At 38.6% G+C, this 24524-nt stretch overlaps 1 protein-coding gene and 2 long non-coding RNA genes across 4 annotated transcripts; all 3 read right to left on the bottom strand.

The window, feature by feature from the left end:
* Positions 1 to 3871: 3871 nt before the first annotated feature.
* LOC131257993 (homoserine kinase-like) lies at positions 3872 to 5733 on the bottom strand. The gene has a single exon (XM_058259013.1). The coding sequence runs from the start codon at positions 5692 to 5694 to the stop codon at positions 4564 to 4566; it is 1131 nt and encodes a 376-aa protein (XP_058114996.1). The 5' UTR covers positions 5695 to 5733; the 3' UTR covers positions 3872 to 4563.
* Positions 5734 to 11506: 5773 nt separating this feature from the next.
* LOC131257353 (uncharacterized) lies at positions 11507 to 12884 on the bottom strand. Its single transcript, XR_009177327.1, has 3 exons — positions 12710 to 12884; positions 11883 to 12601; positions 11507 to 11781 (listed from the first exon to the last, which is right to left on the bottom strand). It is a non-coding gene; the product is annotated as an uncharacterized LOC131257353 (long non-coding RNA).
* Positions 12885 to 13483: 599 nt separating this feature from the next.
* On the bottom strand, positions 13484 to 24475 carry LOC131257994 (uncharacterized). Of its 2 annotated transcripts, XR_009177755.1 has the most exons (10): positions 21984 to 24475; positions 19960 to 20066; positions 19762 to 19833; positions 19259 to 19327; positions 17527 to 17601; positions 16372 to 16769; positions 16044 to 16185; positions 13863 to 13934; positions 13688 to 13718; positions 13484 to 13565 (listed from the first exon to the last, which is right to left on the bottom strand). It is a non-coding gene; the product is annotated as an uncharacterized LOC131257994 (long non-coding RNA). The 2 variants fall into 2 exon arrangements; XR_009177754.1 differs by lacking the exons at positions 13484 to 13565; positions 13688 to 13718; positions 13863 to 13934 and having other exon boundaries at positions 15555 to 16169.
* Between the last annotated feature and the right edge of the window lie 49 nt (positions 24476 to 24524).

The raw sequence follows: 24524 nt of genomic DNA on the forward strand, positions 1-24524 counted from the left end.
AACCGATTAATTTTTTAGGCCCGGGCCAGCTTTGCCCGAGGTCTTAGTATTCAGACTGAAGTGGGCTGAGACCGAAAGGCCAATGGCCCAGTCCAGCCCATCCAGAGCTTTAAAGTGAAATGGGTGCTGTAGCGACGACATGAGGCTGGTTTGTTTCCGAGGGTAACAGCTCGGTGGGTGTTACCCTTACCATGTGGGGCCCACTTTGATAATAAAAAAATTTTTAAAAAAAATCATATCCAAACCGTCCATCCGGTTTTTTTCGGCTTATTTAAGGACATTATCCCAAAAATTAAGTAGATCCAAATATCTAGTGCACCACACCACTGGAAAAAGTGGTGAATGAGCATTAAAAGCTTTTTTAGGCCACAAAAGTTTTGGATTAAGTTTATCTTTTTATTTTCCATTCATCCGGTTCTGATTGACCTCATCAACGAGTTGAATGGCAAACAAACACTACGAATCTTTTTACAGTGGGCCTTCAGAAGTTTTTAATGATGAGCGTTCAATCATCACTGTTTCTTGTGGTGTGGTCCACCTGAGATTTGGATATGCTTAATTTTTTGGAACCTGTCCTAAAATGGGCTGTAAAAACGGATAGACCGGAGTGGAAATATAAAAAAGCTGGGCCATAGTTACCTTGGGGCCTGACAACTCGCTGATGTGCAAGGAGAAGAGAACTTCGTGAGGATAAGATTAGACATTTATTAAACAGACTTCTTTTTTTTTTTACAGTATATTTCAAAGCGGTTTCTGGATTGAAGGTCAATGTTGCTAAATTAAAAAAGTTGGGAATGCACGTTGGGACGGAGATCTTAACTGATATAAACATTTTTGTTTATGTAAGTCTGGTTCCTTTTCGTCTATGTATCTTGGTTTGCCTCCAGCTAAGTTCCTTTGGGATAGAGTTATTGAAAGGATCCAGAGGAAATTATCATCTTGGAAATGTAGGTATCTCTCGCTGGGAGCTGTCTCATGCTTATAAAAAATGCAGGAATAGCGCGCTTTAGTAGATGTTTCCAAGGATTGCTCTTCAGGCTTTTGATCGCTTTGTTCGAGTTGTGAACTGTTTCTCTATAAAGAGTGGTTCAGTGGTGTGGCTTCCTCATGTCATAGGGATTTATTGGAAGTGAAAATTGGTGATTTGGTCAGTTTCTTGGATCTCCTTAACAGTGTTTCACCTGCAGTTGCAAGTTATCAGTGAGCTCGCTCTTCTGTATCGTTTTAGAGAGACATTGTCAGTCGGCTCCATGACATGGAGCCTCTCCTCATGTGCATACTACTGGTTGGTGGGGCGGAAGAAAATCCTCACAATTGACAATTTATAAAGGAGATCACTTGTTCTTACCAATACATGTCTCATGTGCATCGCCAATGAGTCGATTGACCATTTATTCACTACCTGTTCGCCACTAGCATGTGAACGCATTTCCTCTCTTTTTCCACACTGATTGGATCATGTCGAAGCCAGTAGGGAACTTCTTTGAGCTTAGCATGGAGGTGGAGTGGGCAAATTTTGTAAAATTACATGGAGATTGGTAATCACAGCAATGTTCTGGGTCATTTGGAGGGCTAGAAATAGTCAATGTTTTAGTAATGAGCAGGTGGGTGAGTTAGAGGTCATTTAAAGAATCAGGGGTCTTGTTTTGGAATGATCTATGTACGTTAAGGCAGCCCCCACTGATCTTAGTTTTGGGCCTTTATTGATTTCCTGTTGTGAGCTGTATTCTTTTCTTGCTTTTTTGCAGGTTTTCAAGAAGGGGAAAAAAAAAAGGCCTTCTTTCTGCAAGTCTGCAATTTAGTGCCTATTTTGTCGAGTGAAAGATGAGATGGGGGTTTTGCAAAGTGCATCCAAATGCACTCCATCAACTGCCATTTACATCAAATGGCATTTTTGGCTCAATCGCTATGATTCCTCACCATTAGCCCACATCCCCCTACAAGGGCTGTGAAGATTCAGCTTTAAAACATTTGGAAGTCCACACTGTCTCTCGTGAATATTACCTTCTTAGGATGAGAATCAATGGTCGGAATTTTCAAAATTTGTAAAGAAGATTACCAACAAAGCTACAATCATCAATAAATCCTCCTTTCCTATCAATTGAGGGAGCCCAAGAAAGAACCAACTGCCAAGCATGTTATTTGTCTTCAAATTTTCAAAATTTCCTTTCCTTCAAGATTTCCCACACAAGGAATGCCAGAAATAAACACATCCCGAACTGATACAAAATTGAAGCTTTCATTCACTGCTGACAAAGTGAGAGATACTTGAAAATGGAATGTCCATAACAGAATGGACAAGATCCAAACATTATCGAAACTTTCGACCTTAGATTAGGAGTATCATAAGCTTTTGGAAGGTGGTGAAATACCCAAACAATCGACTTGAGTGTCAGCAGGAGGTTCCCATAAATCCCCTCCAAAGAAAGAAACAAATCTTCAGGGGAATGTCCCTATCTCAAACCCATCTGCACCAGTTCACTTCTTGAAGATGCACTCTTGAGAGATTCCCAAGTTGATTCAACAGCGAAAAAAAACCACTAGAAGATGTTGTAATTTCCTGGGCAGTAGAGGATGGAAGTCTTCAAACCGGAGGTCGTAATTTCCTGGGCAGTAGAGGATGGAATACAATCCGTGGGAAAATTTCTTCATTCCATAAACCAATTCTGGATAGAACATCTTTAATTTTCATACACAGCACCAGTCAATATCCACAATAGGTCTAAAACTCACTGAATTGACTCAAAACTCATCCAAGTCAACTTGGCGAGATTTCAAGCAGAGACTGTAGGAAACTTGAATCTGAGAGTGACCCGGCAGGCCGAGTCACTTGCCTTGTCAGAGCTCTTTTTAATTAGAAGTAAAATAAAATAAAATAAAAGTAAATGGGCCAGATTCGAACACCCACACGACCTCTTTCAGAGAGGCAAGAGTACTTTTAACTAGTTATGAGATACTTAGTTGCTATTTTTCTTATTTTATAATATTATTAAAAGATAACTAAATTGTAAATTTAGTTACTAGCTATGTTGTTGTGTCGGGTCAATGAACATCTAGTCTATTTTTCAAGTTTTTAAACTATGAAATCCACAACATGGTTATTTTTAGTACCTTCCAACCATGAACTTGCGCCACTAACTTCCTTTCACAGTTCTCCAAAGCATTTTCATTCTAAACAATTAATCAACATCTTAAGAGTATTTTAATATCACTAAGCACTATCTTTAGGTGATATAGCTGAGAGGAGACCAGCATACTGCTGAGAAAATGATTAAGCAAGACAACTTTTCCACAAAACAAGCGAAGCTTTCCCTTGCTCATCGCCTCCAAAACGGAGGGTTTTGCAAACGGCCACGGTCTCTTCACATGGGCAAGCTCGCTGGGCACAAATAAACTCATGCAACAACATCGGGCGAGGCCGCAGCCAACGACACACTCGAAAGCATTCAACGTGGGACAAAAGCGTCACCAAGTACCACTCATGCACCATCACAATCCTGCCCAGCATCGTGCTCTGGCCCAACCACTGCACATCATCCCAAGTATGGAGGAATGCCATGACATTGAACTGGAAAACTCTTCTTGAAGAAATCTCTACAAACCTCCACCACTCTTTGCCTAGTTGTTGACACTTTCTTTTGACAGGACATTGCAGCTAATGTATTTATCAATGAGCTGCCCTGAATCCTGTTCATAATCCCCAAGAAAATCCACTACTCCCCTGATCCATTGGGAAAAATAATCATTGCAAAATAAGATAGGTAATCTGAATACAACCATCAGTTTGTTCCCAACTTAAAAATTAACTTCCTCTGCCATGATGACTAACATCAAAAACAGTTTGTTCCCAACTTAAAAATAAACTTCCACACACATTAGAAATAATATTTAGCAAAACTAGGCTTAAACTAATAGAGAAAACCTTGGATGTAGGGAAAACACAAATATCAGCTTGATCCAAAACTTCTGTGGCCCCTAAGAAGTTTTCAACTGTACTCGTTCAATTCCCATTGTTTCCTGTGGTGTGGTGTCCACGTGAGCTTTGGATATGCTTCAATTTTGGGTTCATGCACTAAAATGAGCTGTAAAAACTGATGGACGGCATGGATAAGACACGTACATCACGGTAGGCACAATCTATGCAACTAGATCAAGTAATAAGCTAACTACTATAAGATTCAAGTACTGGATTGAAGTTTGAATCACAGAAAAGAAAAGAATACATTGACTGTGAGCAAGCTGATTATATCATTCAAGGACTACTGTACAGAAATAAGAGAATTTGCTCAATGATAATATCATTCAATTGTGTCTTATTCCATAGTCATTAGCCTTATTTATAATGAGTGCTTCCAATCTTTAATAAAATCTATGGAATATAAAAATAGCATTCCTAGCTAGCAAAAAATCTATAAACAAGAAAGCATCTAAATAAGAATCTCTACAATAAGAAAGCACTTTAACTAAAAATTCAATTTAAAAAATAATTAAATAAGAAAAATCTAAGATTAGAAATTAAAGATAGGTTAAAAGGGGAAAGTGGGCCTTTTTCTTGTGCAAGCGTTACAAGCAGTTGAAGGAAATAACCCTTGCACCAACTCGATCAATCTTCCGAACGGTTGATGATGCTTTCAATTTCCCTTCCACCAAAAAGGCCTCGACCATCCTCGCACCAATCTCGTTCCCCTTGTCCTCATCATCTATCACCGCGATGACATTGGGTCCCACACTATTGATGGTGGTGCATCCAAATGCCCCGGCCTCCAAAGCTGCTCTCTTCACACCAGCCAACCCTGGGATCAAGAATGCCCAACACTGCTCTAAGATCTTATTCGACGGTAGTGTCGATGATCCGAGCATTCCCCCATCCCCTTCAAACACCGAATCCATCAACATGACTGCATGTCTGCAATTCCATCGACAGTTGTTCAACTCAAACTTCTCAAAAGGCGGAACCTGCGGGGGTGCATTGAATTCTGGGGTGGCGATGACAAAAAACAGCTCGGCAGTGGGTGGGAACCAGAGCGGAATTAAATCGAGCGGGTCATATCTATTGGACAGTACGAAACCACCCATGATTGCTGCGGCAATATTGTTAACATGGCACCCGCTGCTCTTCGCATCTGATCCGAGTCCAGCAGGGATAAGATTGCTAACGGGAAGTGGCCTACCGAATAATTCATTAACAGCTACTACCGCAGCAGCAGCTGCACTGGCAATACTCGACCCAAGTCTGCTGTCGTTGAACGGTAGACCCTTCTCGACAGATATTGAAAGTCCCACCGAGCCAACGCCGATCTTGCGCATGGTGGCAATTGTAGCTATTCCAGCATAGTTCAGAAGAGGATCGGAGATGAGATTCTTGGAGTTCGTGGGATCCGAGCTTTGGATGGATGAGATGGAGATAGAGCCGGGATGTACGGTTGGATCGAGGCTGAGGGTGATGGTATTGCCAATGCCGTCGATTGCCACGCTGAGAAAATCAAAACAGGTGCCAAGATCGTCAAATGTGACAGGGGCAAAGGTTTTGACAGAGGTGAAGATGGGAGAGGGTTCGGTCTTGTGAAATGGGGTATGATTGCATTGGACCAAGGTTGGAATGCGAGTGTGGTGAATGATTGAACGGCTGAGATTAGGGTTTAAAGTATAGATGAAGTGGGGATTCAGGGGCAATTGTTTAAAGAGCAACGTCATCGTTTTGGGTTTGATGTATGAAGACTGATTTTGGGTTTGATGTATGAAGACTGAAGAGGGGTTGCAGGTTTTGGCACGAGAGAGATGTGGCACCCTATACCTTATAAACACAGGTGAAAACGGATTGGCTACTCCCCTTCCACCTGGCTGATGGTCGGTGCTCTGTGGGCCCCTCCATGATGTATGTGTTTCATCCACTCTGTTCATCCATTTTTAAAGATCATTTTAGGGCTTGATCTCAAAAATAAGAGGGAAATAAATCTCATATGGATCACACCACGGGAAAACAATAGTGATTGGATATCCACCATTATAATCCACCGACGGCCCACTGTACTGTTTATTTGAAATCCAGTATGTTTATTAGTCATAAAGGCCCAGATGAAGGGAAGAAAACAAATATCATCTTGATCCAAAGCTTTTATGGCCCACAAAAGGTTTTTAATGGTCGATGCTCATTCAACACTGTTTCCTGTAATGTGGTCCGCTTGAGATTGGGAAATACCTCATTTTTTTGTCTCATACCATAAAATGATCTGGAAAAATATATGAACGGCATGGATGAAACATATTACATCATGGTGGGGCCCACAGAGCACCAACCACCAGCCATTGGCTAGTGGCAGAGGGAGTAGCCAATCCGTTTCATGAGTAGACGGGAAAGCGGGAAGGAGAGAGAATCCAGTTTCGCAGGACACTGAAGGGACGCGGATTGCGTAGTGTACGGGGATTCAGCGTTACCTCGTTGCGCGCGGATTGGGTACTACCCCGCATGTTCAGAGCTTGGTATAGGCAGAGGCTCGGAGGGCAACTGAGGGGCACCGCTATGTATTAACTTCGTCCGCACCGTCCATACATTTTTTCATATTATTTTGGAATATTATCCCAAAAATAAAGAAGATCTAAGTCTCAAATGGGCCACACGGTAGGGATTAAATTCCTACCGTTGAAAAGTTCTTAGGGACCACATAAATTTTGGATCAAGATTATATTTATTTTTTTCACTTCGTCCAGGTTTTGTATGACCATATTAAGGGGTTAAATGGAAAATAAACGATACAGTGACACCTAAGAAGGTTTCAATGGTGTGCGTCCTTAGCACCGCTGCTTCCTATGGGTGTGGCCCACTTGATCCTTTTATATAACTTAGTTTTGGTCTAGCACTTTGGAATGATATGAAAAAAGAGATGTATTACGGTAGCCCCTCAGTGGCCCTCGGAGCCTCCGCCTATCCCCAGCTCTGTACGGAGGGTAGTAACTAATCCGCGCCTCTTATCATGGGGCCTGATTTAACGTAGATATTCAAAGTACAAGTAATACCATGTTCATGCAGTTCAATTAACATTCACCCATAATTAATTATTAAAGTAGCTTTAAATTAGTGACATAAAAGTTAAGCAAAGATAACCAAATTCATAAATATATAACTAATATTTAAAATGAAAAAAGTGTAAAAAATTTTGTTTTCACACAACAATCTTAAAACATCGAAACGATAGTGCAACCTGATCTAAGCATGTCTGTCTAAGATTCAATGGTACGTGTATCAACTATATCGACTGGTTGGTGTTTTAAAACACCGTCCTATGTAAGAGTGAGTGTCTAACTCACTGGTACCATTTTATAAGTTACGTATGTTATCAACACAATTAAGCATAAATAATAATAGCGTTATAAAAAATAATAATTCTTAAGTTAATTATTTAAATGCATGAATGACATGATGGTATACGTAATGGTTGACCCACACCACAACCCAACAATGTTTACCGTGATGATATGCTCAATGGTTGGCCCTCAGCACAAACCCAACAATTTTTTCATGATGATATGCATGATTAGCTAAGTAATTATTATTTGCAGTTTAAACATAAAGTTAGTGATGCTATGATACTTCCATTGTATCAAAAGTCGCTAAATGTATCATGTGACTTGTGACGGCACGCAATGGCCCCTCATCAATGTTCATTAGTCTACTTTTGGGTTTGTCACCCATAAATTCAATTTATACAATTAAACGACAATAAGGGATCATCGCCCAAGGACGATCATAAATAATGTAAGCACTTGCCAGCCAACACTACGTCAATGGGGGAAGGGTTCGTTAATTCCATTAACACTTGGGTCGTTTAAATGGTACTCTGTCATGTAACCATCGGCTGGGTATATGATGGGGGCCATTCGAATAACAATATGCCACTTCCCTTGATGCTCACTGGTCACCACGAGGATACTCGTCATCCAATGTTTTACCAACATAGCGGGCTCGTCACCCAATGTTTTATCAACATGGCAAACTCATCACCCAATATTTTGCTAATGTAGTAGGCACATCACTCAAACGTAGGTCGACAACTTAATTACGGTGTCTCATACTACCATGTCTGACTTATGAGTCTTTGTAAGATCATAATGCACTAACGTTTAAAATGAACTTAAATCAATGGTAATAGTGGTATCCCATAATTCTTTGAATGTTATATAACCATCAAATATAAGAATAATCGATCCATGCATTTGATTGATCCGATCGACAACACGAGACCCCGGACACAACCGGCATTGGATGCAAAGCATCCTGTATAACTCCAACAATTATTGTTCGTCCATGTTCAACATCGGTCAACTATATAAGTCTGGCATAGCTAACTTAGAATGGGTTATCTACTTACACAATTTGCAATGCTCGATTCACCACAACAATAATTCAAATTATCAAATACATAAACATATTCACAAAACAACTCAATACTATAAAAGAGTATATCAAGTAAACACATGCAAATTAGCACGCTCCAACATATATAAGTAATATCCAACGTATATCAACAACACAAATTTATACTACACTCAGGTATATCAATGGAACACATGTAATAATCAGTACAATCCAATTTACATTAATACGAACCAACATGTAACAACAACACTTGTCAAAGTTGATTATCGACAATATATAATATTAGGGTTATACTAATAAAGCATGCTGATGCAGTTTTCCGGTAGGCCCTCGGCTAACCCTCTGGGACATGCATAGAAGAACGTAAGAGACAAAGGAGACCCTAGCTAGTGCAAGGGACCCTCTGATGCCTAAGTCAGGACCTTGAGTCTTTTTGAAGGAGATGATCTCTTGGAAAAGAATCGCCAGTCGTGTATTGTGATAGAGAATGCATACCTTAGATTAATGAAGGACCCTTATATATATATGAGCGGGGTATAGAAGGTTTTCTACTTTAGGAGACTGGATATATCGGAGATCTTCCCTTGCGGTTACGGGTGTCTGAGATCCTTGGGATCTGGTCTTATCCCCTGAAGATCTTGGGAGAGATCTTCGAGATGTTAGAAAGATTTTTGGACCGACTACTCAGGATAAGGTCAACCTTTAAGGGCGGATGATGTCTCAGAGATAGGCAATACCGACCTTTTCGACAGATCAACATTCACCATCTTCGATCTCGATATATTAGCATTCACTTTGAGGTAGGCACCTCAATGCCAACTTTGCTGAGGTTCAGACCAAGCCTTGGCCAACCTATGGTTGAGTCGATAGATCAACATTCACCTTAGCTAGGCTCCGACAATTATTGACCTTGTCAGGGGCAGTCCCGACCTGTATTCGACCTATAGCTGAGCTATGGCTGATCCATGGCAGTGTCGACCTATAACCGACATGTAGTTGTGACGATTTATTCATTAGGTCGGCTGTTCATCGAGTGGGCTTATGGCTATGTCGACCTACTGTGTAGTCAGCCATTCTTCACCAGTAGACGCCTCGCAAGTAGTTTAGCCCATTGGGTCTGTGTTGGTTGTAGAGTTGGTCCATTCCATAAGTCGTTCTATTTTTTCCCAAACAGTAAGCCCCCCTTACTTTCGAGGCGATCTTCAAAGGCTCGGCAAGTAAGATGAATGTAGCTTAGATCGGGTTATGTAGTCATAATCGCCAAGTATGACGGCCAACAAGGGACTCAAGGCGTATCAGTAATCATGTACTGCGTAGTCGAGGTGGCATATCGTGGCTCGAGGTCACGTGGTCTGCAGGCTGCCATTTCGGTGTCAAACCAACGAGAGAATGACGCGTGGCCAATTCTCAATATTTGGGTCAACTAGCGCATGGGGTCGCACCACGTGTAGACGGGGTAGTCGAGGGGACGTCGTACGAGATTTGCATTGATGGGCTCATGTAATTGTTGTCACGTGGCTTCCCTATATAAGGAAAGCCCTAACCCCTTAGTCGATTTCGTCTGCATTTTTCCATTTTCCCCTTCCAATCGTCTTCATTAGCTCCCATAGGCGATTTCCGACGATGTCTTCACCGGCGGTCGGGCATTGTTCCTTCCCCAATGAGCTTCATACTTCACTCACAACTGCTTTTCTTTTTCTTTTTAATAGCGACTCTCAACATCTATAAAAGCTAACATGTCTGACTCTGAGTTCATGGGAGGGGGCTTTTGGCGGTGACAATGGAGCGAGTAGCCTCCAGGTAGTGTCAAACCCACCGTCGTCATTGGCAATAATGGCCGTTGTCGATTTTCAGGCGTCGCGGGCTATGGAAAGGTCCCCGGCAAAGAGGCCGGTTAGGGTGGACCGTGGCCCATCTGTTGAAGAGGATCTGGACGAGTCCTCTGGCAAGGGTCCGAGAGGTCCTGTGCCCTCAACCCTTAATGAGGCGGAATTAGCTTGGATTAGACCGGGGTATCACATCCCTAAATCCATGATCCTCCGGGTTCCCTCGCCAAACATTCCTCTGAAAATAACAGCACCTATGTTTTCATGGGTGTAGAACAAAGTTCAGGAGAGCAAGCTCTTTGTGTCCATTCAAACATCTTACTATTGAAAATATCTGCAACTTTGGATTTACTGCTAGCTTCTCCCTTCACAAAGTAAATAAAAGACATAAGAACCCTACATCTAAGTGGGCGTGAACTTAACAAACCTGTTATTAATGAGATAAGTTTAGTCTCAGGAACCTAAAATGGCCAAACTGAACCCAACACAGATCTAAGTCAATCATAGTTCTTTTAAACATTGATTTAGGGCTAGAAACAATAAAAAAATTAACAGAATGTGTTTGCGGGTAAAAAACCATGGCTAAAGGCCCATTTTCTTGTAGTGGCAGCATGTGTCTGTAGGTAACACTCATTCAATTCCCACCAACTATATATTAATGTAAGCTGATAAAAGGAGTCACTTACCACACAACATGTCGGTTCCTCATGACAAGGATCTGTTGCTACAGCTGTGGTCCGCAAATGGAAAATTAGTCCTTGGCAATTCATGTTCCATGTTGACAAAAAGAGGAGAAAAAAACCTAGCCCACTGGCAATCCCAGCAGCACAAGTTCTCGGCCACAGAAAATACTTCCTTCGTGTGACTGACATTAGTTGAATTTGGGTTCCATCCTAACAATATAGAAACCATTAATTACATAAGATCATACTAATACGGTAAAAACAAAGACCCGAAACCAAGGTGTTCCGTAAAGGCCGTTACGGGGCCGTAAAGGTAACGGTGGCAACCATACACGTTATAGGGTCATAAAGGTCGTAACGGCCGTTATAGATAAAATGACCCGTAAAGGCTGTTACAGCCCCCGTAACAGCCCATTATAGGGCCGATATAGGTTTTTCGGGTTTTTTTCAATAAAAATAAAAATTTTAAAAAGAAAAGACCGTAGCAGCCGTTACGAGGGCCGTAACGGCCGTTACAACCCGTATCGTAAAGGTAACAATGGTAGCCGTTATGGCCACCGTTACCGTTACGGAATACCTTGCTCGAAACCATAACTTCAAAAGGAGCCAAGACATGCAACGATGGTTTCAATTTGGGTTCCTTATAAAAAATATCCCTCATTTCAAATTAAACCAAATGCAAACCATCAATTGCTGCCACTAAAGGCTTTCTTACAGCTGAGGAGTAAACAACCATGGAGATGGTCAACACATACCTAGTTGTAGCCTCAAGCACTCATTTTTGCTTAACTCATTCAAAGCACCTTCTTGCCCTGAACTATCAATTGTCGCTTGCTTTCCCATGTGAAAGTAACCCAAATAATTGGGATCAGAGGTGCCTGTGGAGCAGTCTATATCCCTAAAACAGGACACAGTTATGCCCACCATATCAATGATAGATCTCAGACAACTTACACCTGAAGTAGCAAAAGAGTAGGAGAAAAGAAGCAATCTTAGGACCTGATGCTGCAAAGAATCATGAGATCTAAGCAGGGGCAGGTAGAAAAATTCCTACAAAATCATTTAGATGAGCTACAATGCTGCATTTACTTCAATGAACAAAGGCTTGTATCAAGATTCCTGAAATAGCATAAAAAGCTGCAAAAAGATGCATAGCGATCGATAGTTTTAAGAAATATCATACATTTTATATATCAAATCATATTTTAAAAAACTTGGAATATGATATAAACTTGGTATTTCAGTCCCTTAATTTGACTGACCATCCTGTTTTATTTAAATCAGCATTTGGATTTCCATACTGAAGGCTGGATAAATTGGGTCAACTAGATGAAATTCCAAATTGACCGGTAGGTTTCTGAGCATTGAACTTAAATTACATAGAAAGACTGATTTTGGCCATAATCAAAATGGAAACCCCAAATAAATTGCTGTTATCTAAATTACCGAAAATGTTTAGTTGAAATTGCTTGAACTTTCCAATTCAATCATTGCCATGGGGGGTGCATCAGTGACAAAAGCACAAGATGGAAAAGGAAAAAAGGTGGGCACACTTGTACCATCATAAGGCTCTTAAATAGAACACTAACCTTTGAGGCAGCAAAATTTGGGTCATCCGACATCATCATATGCTGACCATCATTATCGTGAAACCATGATAGTGGCTTCGCTTGTTGTTCACCATCCATTACTAACAGTACATGCATCCCATTCTGATACTACAAAATCATGATACTATCAATCACTATTTTTTTTAGAAATATAAGACATTTGCATTATCCATGCCCATGATCAATTGGGACTAAATTTTATCCAGCATTTCTAACCTGAGCAGAACATTCTAGTGACATAAGCTGTTGTTTCCCAAAATTTCCCTGTCAAGAATTACAAATGGATTCAATATGCAGTATAGAGCTGCTATCTAGAAGAACAACTCCCTTCTTTTTTTCTTTCTTGCTTTCTTTTTTTTCTTTTTTTGGAGAGAGAGAGAGATAAACAACAACTCCTTACTATGATGAAAAAATAATAATAATAATAATAATAAATGAGAATAATTAAGACCATTAAAAAATACAACAGGCCAAAGAGCATTCTATTCAGTATCGTCCAAAGAATGGGCCTTATTCAATCAGCCAGAAACTGAAATTACACAGATTAGATAATACTCAATCTGACTAATGGATTTTTACCCTGGACTGTGGGGCAGTGCTCATTTCATGTTTAACCCTACATTTGCAGGTAAAAATATCACACTGCTGGGATCATCCAATCAGTGGTGAGAACCTTCCATAGTGGACTGGGATTAATGAGTCTGGGCCGTGTGTATAGTGGAATCAACAAGATCATTTAATTACGGAGGTCTCCTCAGAGCTATGTTGCCCTAATTAATGGTGGCAGGTCATCTTAAAATCCTAAAGTATTGGTGCCAACCCATCTTATCAGAATAACCAAAAGAAATTCCATGCATATACGCCATAAGCCATTCCAAAGATGCAAATCAAACTCTTAAATAGGAATCAAATATGCACATCAAGCTTGTAAGCATAACACATTGTGCAAAACATGTAACCCAATAGTAAAGGCACACCTTGTGTCCGGATTCGACTGAGTGATTCCTTAAGAGATTCCTCCAACACCCTAATATGGTCTACTCTGTCGATCTCATCCAAATCAGTCCAATAGCTGAAAGAACACCACAATAAGATACAGTTTGAATTATCAGATTTAATGGCATCAGTCAAGGCATGATGAATGCATATGTACACTTTCAGAATAGGAACTTCAGGAGCTAAAGAAGACATTACCAAATGCAGCTGCAGCTTCGCTCTTCACTTGCTGCACAAAAAGAAAGAAAAAAGGATAATACAGTGTGAATTTTGAAGACAAACATAAACAGAATGAAATAGAAGTCAGAGGTGATCTTTTGAATGTACAACAGTTGACACATACCATAGAAATTAAGTTTAGTTGGTCGCATACCTGTAACAACTTCACAAACTCATCAGGTTCATTAGCTAGACGCATCCCACGTCCTCCACCAATAGCTGTTGCCTTCAAATCGTTAAAAAAAAAAATGTATAATTAGTTGTGAAAATGATATGGGAAGTGCTATGTGAGTAGCACACTTTAATTTGATTGCTATTACAAATTAAAATGGCACCATCCTAAATTGGTTGTTCCAATTGGAAATAAGTGAATTGCAATTCAAGTCAATTGAACATCCAAACAAGCCTAAATATCCAATCTAATCCAAACAAAACTTGAATTCAAGATGTGATCTGACAAAACAGGAGAAGAATCCATAAAGAAAAGAATAATGAATGCAACAACATGTCTTTACACAATCTGGACCAGTAAAATGGGTAAGACAATTCATCTGTCCAAGTCATGGACAATATTAGGTGCTCGATGGAGCCATTAAAGCTGTGTTTGGATGTTCAACCAAAATGAATTCTGATAATTTAATTTAATTCAATACAGACCATATGATGCAAAATGGGGTGGCCCTTGGATCATTTGTAAGGGAGTGGCCACTCCCAATTTGTCTAGTTCCTATGTAAATAGTTGAATTCCAATTCAATTCAATTGAATATCCAAACAACAGGTGAATATCCAACTGAATCCAAACACCATTTATATTCAAGGATCTAACAAAACAGGAAAACGAACCACAAGGAGAAGGCTCATACATCATTTAAGCATTCAAAACCATTTCTCTTGTTTATAATGAGAAGAACATTCATACTCCATTAAAAAAATAATAATAAATAAATAAGGATCATAGATAAATATAAACAGATCATACATTCTGTCCAACACCATAAACACATTAACTATGATTAAACAAAACACGACTTCATCAAAACCAGAATGAACAAGAAAAACACTCGACCCAAGAGACTCTCAATTTACAGTTCATTGAAAAAACCAGCAATACCCAATATCCAAAAGTGAGTCCAAGCAGATGTAAGACCCATTGAGAAAACCAGCATACCCAATATCCAAAAACCCACACATGAGAGAATCCAAGTGTTTGTAGAAGTTCAAAATGCAAGACCCATTAGAGAAAACCAGCAACACCCAATATCCAAAATCAAGATAGGAGAGAGTCCAACTGAATGTAGAAGTTCAAAATGCAAGACCCATTAGAGAAAAACCTGCGATACCCAATATACAAAAACACCAGATATGAGAGTCCAAGTGCATGTAGAAGTTCAAAATGCAAACCCCAACTGAGAAAATCAGTAATAACCAATATCCAAAAAACTACATATGAGAGATTCCTGGTTCCTGTTCAAGTTAAAAATGCAACCACCAGTTGAGAAAACCAGCAATACCCGAAAAACCAGATTTGGGAGAGTTCAAGTGCATGTAGACATTCAAAATGCAAGACCCAATTGAGAATGCCAGCAATACCCAATTTCCAAAAAGCCTGATATGAGAGTATCCCCCCCAAAAAAACAACATTTGAAAATGCCCAAAGGCAAGACCCAATTAACAAAACCAACTATACCCATCGAGATGGGAAAACCCACCTGTTGATACATCCTAACAGAAGCCATTCCTTCATGACATATTATCCACTTCAAGGCCCAAGAACTGTAAAGTTTAAATGACTGTTTTCAAAATAAGTTGTTTCATTTGCATATCATAATCAAACAAGCAAGAAGAAGAAAAAGAAGAGAATCATACAAGTCATTCCATTTGCAGTTCAAGTAAATTCCAAATTGGGAAGTCTCTAAATGATCTCTTAACGTTTTACAAGTTGTTCCCAGTAACAAGAACTCTAAATGGGACCTCTCTCTTTTGGCTATCATTTGGGCCATTCGGGTGGAAAGAAACGACTGCATTTTCAGGAATAGAAGCAGCTCTTCTTATGGGACTGGTTCTAGGGTGATGTATCTTGTGAGAGATTGGACATCTAGATAGTTGTTTCTGGGTTGCCCAGTCTGCCCTTCAGGCTTTAATAAAATTCAGTATCTTTCAAAGCCTGTAAAGCCTTTACAGGCAAATACATGCATCCAAACAGTCCCTGTAATCCCTTTACAACTTAAGGACTTTGCAGGCATCCAAACTTGCCAAATTCAATCCAACTTCAAATAACCAAACCAAACAAAATAACAAAAACAGAACAACACTCAGCAACCAACGAGAGCTTACCGTAAATGGTGTAACTGCCAAAAGCATGTATACCGGCTTCATGCCAAATGTCCTTGTCATACTGTCACTTACATTCCATCTCTTCCTGGGGTCTGAATCCAGCCTGTTCATAGTCTCCTTAAATGCCTACTCCAAATTAGAACTAAGGTCATGGGTTTGAGTACCCATTGTTATGTGTGGGTGTGGGTGTAAAAAAATATATATATTAAAAAAAAAAAGAAAAAGAAAAGAAGAAGAAGAAGAAGAATAAGAAGAAGAAGAAGAAGAAGAAGGATGAAAGGACAAGGCACTCGCCACTAACATCTACAAAAGGGTAAAGAACGATTACCATCTAACATGGCGATTTGATATGCGACTGTGAAATAATGCACGAAAAGTATGGGTTTCCCGTTAGCACCACGATTTCTTCCTCCCCCAAAGGTGTGGTAGAATCCATTGAAATCAGGGTGCATGTATAGCTACAATCAGATATGCACAACAGTTCCTAAGGAAAACATTAATGGGCCGTGGAAAATTCATGGGTTATGCTGTATTTCAATCGATCCACTACCAAAAATTGTGTTGTTCATCAAGATCAAAGCTAATAATTAAGGCTGGCTGATCATGTAGCTTTAACGAATCAGAACAAAACCCACCAACATATGTACCATCGCTAATCTTCTTTTGAGCCTGTTTTCTTTCCGAGAAATTCCACAATGTTCTCCAGCTGAAGGATCTTCCTGCAAACTATGGCCAAAAGCATCAGGTAATTTTGAAAATCATCAAAGTGCAGCAAGAAAAATCTCAACCATCAGTTCATACCATAAGTGACCATGGAATGCATCATGTTTCCTCTAATAAAATTCATGTTGTCAGAATAGTAAAAAATAAAATAATCATTCCAAGTTCGTTGGAGAAATTGTTTAGAGAGGTTTTGAAGCATCTATTTCACCCAATCTCTTTCAGTTTCCTAAAAAAAGGAGCTTTCTTAGCATGCAACATAACATGGTTTTTTTTTTGTGTGTGTGTGTGTTTTTCTTTTTCTTTTTCAATTAGCTACATGCTCCAAGAGACCCACTGCATCTGTTCACATATAATTGCAAAACCATCAGTTTTGTAACCATATTCTTGGATTGAAATAGAACTGTAGAGACTGTGGTGTCTTGTGACATCCAAGTAAATGACGTGACAACTGTGAAATGAGAATTACTAAATCTGGTATACCACAGACAGGAAACGGTGATGATTAAGCCCACAAAAGTTTTGGATCAAGCTGATATTTGTGTGGTCCTTTCAAGTTGGATGGAAAATACACAACTGGTGGCCCCCAAGAAATTTTTAATGGTGAGCATTCAATCACCATTGTTTCATGAGGTGTGGTCCACCCAAGCTTTGGATCTCCTGACAACCCTGTCAAACAAATAGACATCAACAGCAATAGCAGAATAAGAAAAAAAAAAAAAAAAAAAGATCATGCATGAAAACCAATACATGAAATACCTACAATCAGAAGATTCGATGTGGACGCTATAAGCAAGGCAATAGTAGCATCGATCAACTTCCTTGCATCAGGTTTTGCCTATACGAGGATGAGATGTTAATATCTTTCAATAAAGTGGCTTCATATGCAATTATAAAATTTGCTCAAAGAAGCTGCCATTTACCAGTAGTACTCTGCAAAATCCAACATGGGCAGCCTGAGTTTTTCAAACTAGCATTGTCAATACAATTTCACTAAGAAATAAACAATAGAAAATGATCTGCTGAATTACCAGCATTTCGTTTCATCCAGCATTTAGTACAAGTGAAGGTCCATCATTCAGTATCCAGATTTATCATCTGGTTGGCCATCTTATGGATGGTTGACACCATGTGGATGAACAATCCAACCATATGATCGAACAATGCATCTGGAACTCATCAGAGTCACTAAACTCAGCTTGACTCTAAGTTCAATATAGGAGTGAACCAATTGAGATATTTTATTTTCGGTTTTAATAAAGGCGTTCAATGCAATTTAGACCACCAAAAGAGTACACAATCAGTTGTGTGCCACTGGTCCATGGGATGAATAACCAATGCCCTTGGATTCTCCCAAGGAATGAAAAGAGCATCCGATCTACTTGGTGTTTCTTCATCATCAATGAATAATGGCACCTGCATTGAAAGAAAATTTGAGAAAGACTTAAGAGGGGCTGCTAGAAGATGTATTTTACAAACTTTTGCTGTATTAGACGATCATTTCTAATATGATATTTCCTGCCTGGCAACCTAATCCTTCTTTGAGACAAGTTTCTAGGAGTCAATGTGTTATTCATTTTTGTTTCATTTGCATATATAGAACACTAACCACTTGGTTGAGGTAGTTAACTGGAGCAATCTTGGAAATGGGGCCTCTAGCTGAAGTTTGATAAAAATGTGAAGAAAATAAAAGTAAAAGAAAAAAGAAAAATGTCCATAATGATATGCTATATACCTCTAATGATAATAGTTTAACAAAACAAATAAAGCCATTAAGCAAATGTTAATACCTCTTAACACAGCTAACCCACAACAGTAACATGGTGATATTCTATTAGGAAAAACCAGAGAGACACCAAAGGATGAACTTTGCATGTGTAGAAGTGTTAAATCAGCCTTCATAGTGGTGGTTGTTTTTTTTTTTGTGTGTGTGCTTATAACTTAACGACCTATTTGAATATAAACAAATCAGCTATTTTTTTCTTCTTTGGAACAAATATGCATCTATTCCTCTGTACATTTTGGGTAATGCACGAAGGCTTCACATTTTCTGTTTTATTTGTTTTGTTTTTTGAACCATAATCTCATTTTCTGATTTTGCCTCATATATTGAAACTAACTATTTGTGGGGAAAAAAAAAAAATGACATCCAGAAGGACCCAAAGTCAATAAATTAACCCAATAGGACAGAGGAAAAATGTGCAAAAGAGGAAAAAAATATCAGAATTCATTGGAACCAAGCAGTAATTCCCTATGATCGGAACTTGAGCATTGTGAACTAAAGCCAACGACTCCATCACCATCAATTTTTCTTTTTAAAACCCATTTGGACCCCAAGGAAACTATTATTTTTCACTACATCATTGAAGTTTAAAGCATAACCTATCATCCATAATTTCACAGTCCTGACTGAGAATAGAAATAATATGCCATTGGAAACATAAAAACCTCAAAAGTAGGCAAAAAATGTTTTTTTTTCCTGGTAAGTAACATACCGAAAGATATTGAAACAATCCCTCTAAATACTAGGGCTTCAGATGGACACCCCCTGTTACGTGCAAGGCCTGGCATTCAAAATCACAGCATAAGTAACAGAAAGGCCATGTTAACGTTACGTTCTGACCTAACGTATAAAAACATGATACCAAAATTACCACCTGTTGAAGGAAGGCGGGGTGCTGAATGCAAACAATACAATGTTAGTCTATAGGAACCTGCAGATGACAACAAGTTCCAGCATGCATGCATGCATGGTTATTGGAGTGAGAAGGTTCCGTGCCTTAGCATACACCAGCACCAACACCATTTCCATGGAGGCAAAGGCAACATATTTCAGACATGAACAGAAACTAGGACAGGGCTGTATTATTATTATTTTTTTTCTTTTAATCGCATCAACAAGAATCGAGAGCCTAAGAATTTGGAGTCATCGATTAGAACCAACATGCATATTTAATTCACAGTTAAAATGAGAGTTTCAATTTCTGAAGGAGTATACCTTATTCATCATATTCCATTGACCCACTTGGGGCAAGCAATCCTTTTCTCTACCAGTGTCATGGAATTTAAGCTACAATACCAACCAGAAGCAATGACAAAAAATTAAAAAGCACTCAAAGGAAGGAGTTCCTGTAGTTAAACTAGCTAGTCAATGAAACAAATCCCGCATTTGTTAAAAAAATACCAATGTATTTACCCAAGTGTAGGTAAAATGCGTGCTTCAACCGAAGCAAGTTTCTCACTGATTTTGATGCCAAACTCCTTTGCATAAGGATCTTTGTGGTAAGTATTGTGGTGAACCGTCTAACCAAAGAAAAATGAAGTTTCAGGGTACTTCATTCTGACACAAGCATTAACGAAGAGTAACTACAAAGCCAGTGCCAATCACCATGTTGATGCACTAAAGAATAGTTTCCAGGAATTTCATGTGCTTGCTCTGCATACTTTTGGAATGTTCTCTAGGCATGGTAAGAATAACTTGCATTTTTTTATTTTTTTTTTGTGCAACATTGGAACATCTTTTGTGTTCAAGCCTGATGAATAGCAATACTTTTGGGGAAGTTCTCCATTATTCTCTAAGCAGATCTATTGGGGATTGCAACTAATTTGGTCTGTATCAACTGTTTCACATGTTATTCAACCTCTGTGTACTTTTTTTTTAAAAAAAAAAAACAAAACCCTAAGGTTTGTATTTAATGTACTCTCACATGGTAAAGAAAACATAAATTCAGCATCACAAAGATATAAATACACATGTAACAGGATTTCTTTCATTCAGATACTCTATGTTCTCAAATCAAATTCCCAAATTACTTTGTTTTTGTTCTAACAAATCAAAAATTAGTTAATGGGTTGCCCCAATTTCCTTCAATCGGTATAGACCTATGTCAACGTATATGATTTTTGGGCCAATACATATGAGATCCCAACATAGAGAGATAGGAAATTATACAGAAGACAAGGAAGAAATAAAAAAAGATGAAAGCACAAACAAAAGGATCTAGAGAAGCAGAGCTTACCCAGGTTTAGATGCAGAGTTGTGTTTACTAGCAAGGAATGATTGCATGCACAGGCACTTTTCCCAAAGCAGTATCTATTATTTAAGCCTTGGACCTTGCTCCTTTGGCCTTTTGGAAGTTTCATTTATTTTATAACAATGATTATCATAAAATAACTATATCAAGATTACTCTATCCACATAATGCTATGATGCGTGCCAAATGGGCCCTTAGGGTGTGATGAAATAGGCACCAATAGAAGTAAGAGTTCCACCAGAAAAAGGTCTCTAATTTAGCGAGGGGTAATACATGTATAAGATAAAGTCATCAAATAAGAAACTAGGGAAAGTGGAGAGGTGGATAAGAGGAAACTAAAGATGCTCATGGGAATGCTCTAATATAATAGAGACTTCTCTTTTTTCTTTTCTTTTTTTAAAATTTAAAAAAAAAAAAAATCATTGTTTTCTTTACTTATTCATTAGCAGTCTCTTATCTCAACTACGTTCTAAGCCCTCTTTTCTTACAATTTCCAGGATTTCAAATTGGGAAAGAAACTCAACTCGACCAATTGTGCAATATAATGATGAATAATTAAGATGAAATCAAGTGGGGTGGAAGAAAATGGAGATGTGCCTCTGGAGTTTTATGTGATCGTCATGTACTTGATTAATGACTATCACAAGAGTCTAGAAAACAATATGTGAGGAAAAATATAAGTCCACACCATTTTCAAAATGGTGATGACTATCACAAGAGTCTTCCCTTTGGTGAGTTACTAGTACTTCAACAGTGGGCAATTGATGAGACATAGGCACCAGGACTTGTAACTTGTACAAGGCATACACTACTCAAATTAAACTATCCAAGTTGTGTGGCCTACTACAAATAGTTCATCACATCAAAACCAAATTGAGTGAATGATCATAACACCTGATTGATGAACATTTGCTTGTTGAATTAAAAGTGTCAACAAATGTTTGACATGATAGGAAAGACAAAAGGAACCCAAGGCCTCCATCGATGAAGAAACCAAATGTTTCACATGATAGGTGCTGGCCGAGACCACTAACTCTTTTACACTAAAAAAATACAACTGTTCGTTTCTTTCCAAATAGCCCAAAACATCAGTTCCAGCGTTATATTTCAGTAAGAGAAAACACCGCACCATCTGATTCCTAAACAGTAAACAAGAACACAAGGTAATGGAAGAGAGGTGATATACCTTCATCACAGGGAAACCAATCTCATGAGCAAGCTTGATAGCCTCCTCCATGGACTGAAATTTCAACAAAGAAAAGATTCAGTAATCAATACCAAATTTAAGGGTAATAGTAAATATGCTCCTACGATTAACCAATGTCCAGAAAGCATATGGCTTGTTACCCGTAAAATCCATCGCTTCCAGGTACAGTTGGTACACCAACTTTTTTCATTGTTTCTCTAGCAGTAGCTTTATCATCCATAACCCAAATGCTGTCAGGCTGCAAGAAAATAAAATTGTAAGTCCACGGAATTAGCAAAACTATGTATCCCACAAACAAACAAGACAAATGGATGAGGTGAATTCAATCTTCAGTTGACGGTGATTAAATAGGAGAACTAAGCAGCATTTTCAATTGCTTCAATGCATTTCAACACAGTAGCCTTGTTCGACATTGCTTTTAAAAAAAACAGAAAAATAAAAAAATAAAAAAATATCAGAAACTTCAGATTATACTGTGTTATCCTTTCGAGATGCTCCTATGCAATCATAGGGTGTCCAAAAGCCATTTAAATTCAGACAAAAAGAAGAAGAACAGAACAAATAGCTTGTCATTCATAAATTCATCGAATTCAGCAAGATAGTAGAAAGAATTCCCAATTCAAAGTGGATCCATTTAAACACTTTCCTTGGCTACGGTTTCGTCAATAACATATGCCTCTCTAAGGACATGGGTAAACAATATGTTTAAGTGTGTTTGGTTGCACCAAATTTCATGAAATGGCATGAAAATTTGCATCAAATTAAATTGACTAATACTGAAATATCATGAAATTTCTTGATATTTGGTGCAACCAAATGCACTCCGACTTAAGAACCCAAATCATGGATCCCAAATAGTAAAACAAATGCCCATTGCCACAGTTCACAAGAAGGGTCAAAGGCTCAAACTCAGATAGTGTAAACAGCGATACAAGTGATTGCTAGTCTTTAAGACATACTTTGATGGTGAAAATCAGCCCTTTTAAGATTTCTATAGCTATTGATTGGTTTCCTTTGTAAAATTCATCTCACAGGCATGTGACTTATTGTCTTTTGCACTGATCAAACAAGGGAAAATGGAGGACTCCCCCTGCATGTCCTCCATTGCCTTCAAAATCCACCTTAATACTTGCGGGCACAGCAATAGCAGTTACGAAACCAATAGAAACACCTAGATGCCGATATTTCGCATTAACAAATTTTTTAAATGGGGAAAGCAAAGGGCTTTTAGTCTGAGATGAAACATACCTTCTTTTCCAGTATGGGACCCTGCTCTATGCATAACTTTAGAAAAGTAAAATAAGTCCCCTTCTTTACAAACATGCTAGATAGATCCACTCGATTTTTGGTGTAGCCAGCAGATCTTACAGCATCAAGAAAAGAAATATTTTGATCATCTACTGTTCCCTTGAGAGTTTGAGAAAGTGGCTCACTCCCAGCCATCAAGTGGCTGCACATTTAGTTTAGCATACAAACCTCAATGCTTAAGATAACCATATAGATATTGCCTATTAAAAAAAAAGGTAAGCATATAGACACGTAGTAATTCATGCTCCCTTTGCAAGACATGAGCTGCGGGACATCAGCATCATTAGTAAAAATAGTTCATGCTTAAAGTTGAGAGCATCATTATCAATGCTTGAAGATAAGAGTTAACAGCAATAGTGAACAACTACTTATTGTTATATTGTGAACAATCCAAAACTCAGTTTCAACCCAGGGCTGAAATCATTATACTTCACCCAAATGACAAATATTTCAGGTGTGACTCAGTTCATTCTCCAGAAAAACAGAGTCAATTTCCGCAAGTTCTTACTTTGGTTTAAGTCACAACAAATAAAGCCACCAGCAAGATAATTGTATCACCTCAAGCTTTGAAAAAAAAAAAAGCACTTGTGAAAAGAATCTAGGTCAGGCTCATTAGAAACCATCGAGCGTCAGGCTCAAACTATATGGATATTGACAAATAAAAGGTAGCAGTCCACAAAAAATGGTTTTCTGGAATTTTTGAACATGTAGGAACTTAACTGTTACAATTTCCATAATTCCTTTTCAAGAAAAGAAACCTAAATGAATACAATTGAATTATAAAGTAAAAAAGTAAAAGGCAAAACCACATGAACTAGCAATCTGTTTAGCTAAAGGAGTAAATGGATAATTGCTTGCTGCGTCAATTTCAACAACATATGAAGAACATAGACATGGTATTAGCGTGAATCATTCACAAAGATAACCTGATCAAAGATAATGCTTAGAAAACATCATGAAATACCAAAAATATTAATGCCATTGCCATGGAAAACTGCAAATTTAAACTGTATGAAACATTCCTTAAAGTGAAGCAGGCAGAGATGTATATTTACAAAAAGTTTCCATCCAAAAGACATTTCCTGTTAGAAGACAACCCAGAAAGAGAAAAAAACAATGTCAAAATTTGCACATGATGAAAGCAATCAGTAAGATGTATCAATTACAACCGTAGACGTCCAGTATCACAAGGGAAACAGATGGAAAAAAAAA

This window comes from Magnolia sinica, chromosome 10, assembly GCF_029962835.1.
Source record: "Magnolia sinica isolate HGM2019 chromosome 10, MsV1, whole genome shotgun sequence".
Taxonomy (NCBI): domain Eukaryota; kingdom Viridiplantae; phylum Streptophyta; class Magnoliopsida; order Magnoliales; family Magnoliaceae; genus Magnolia; species Magnolia sinica.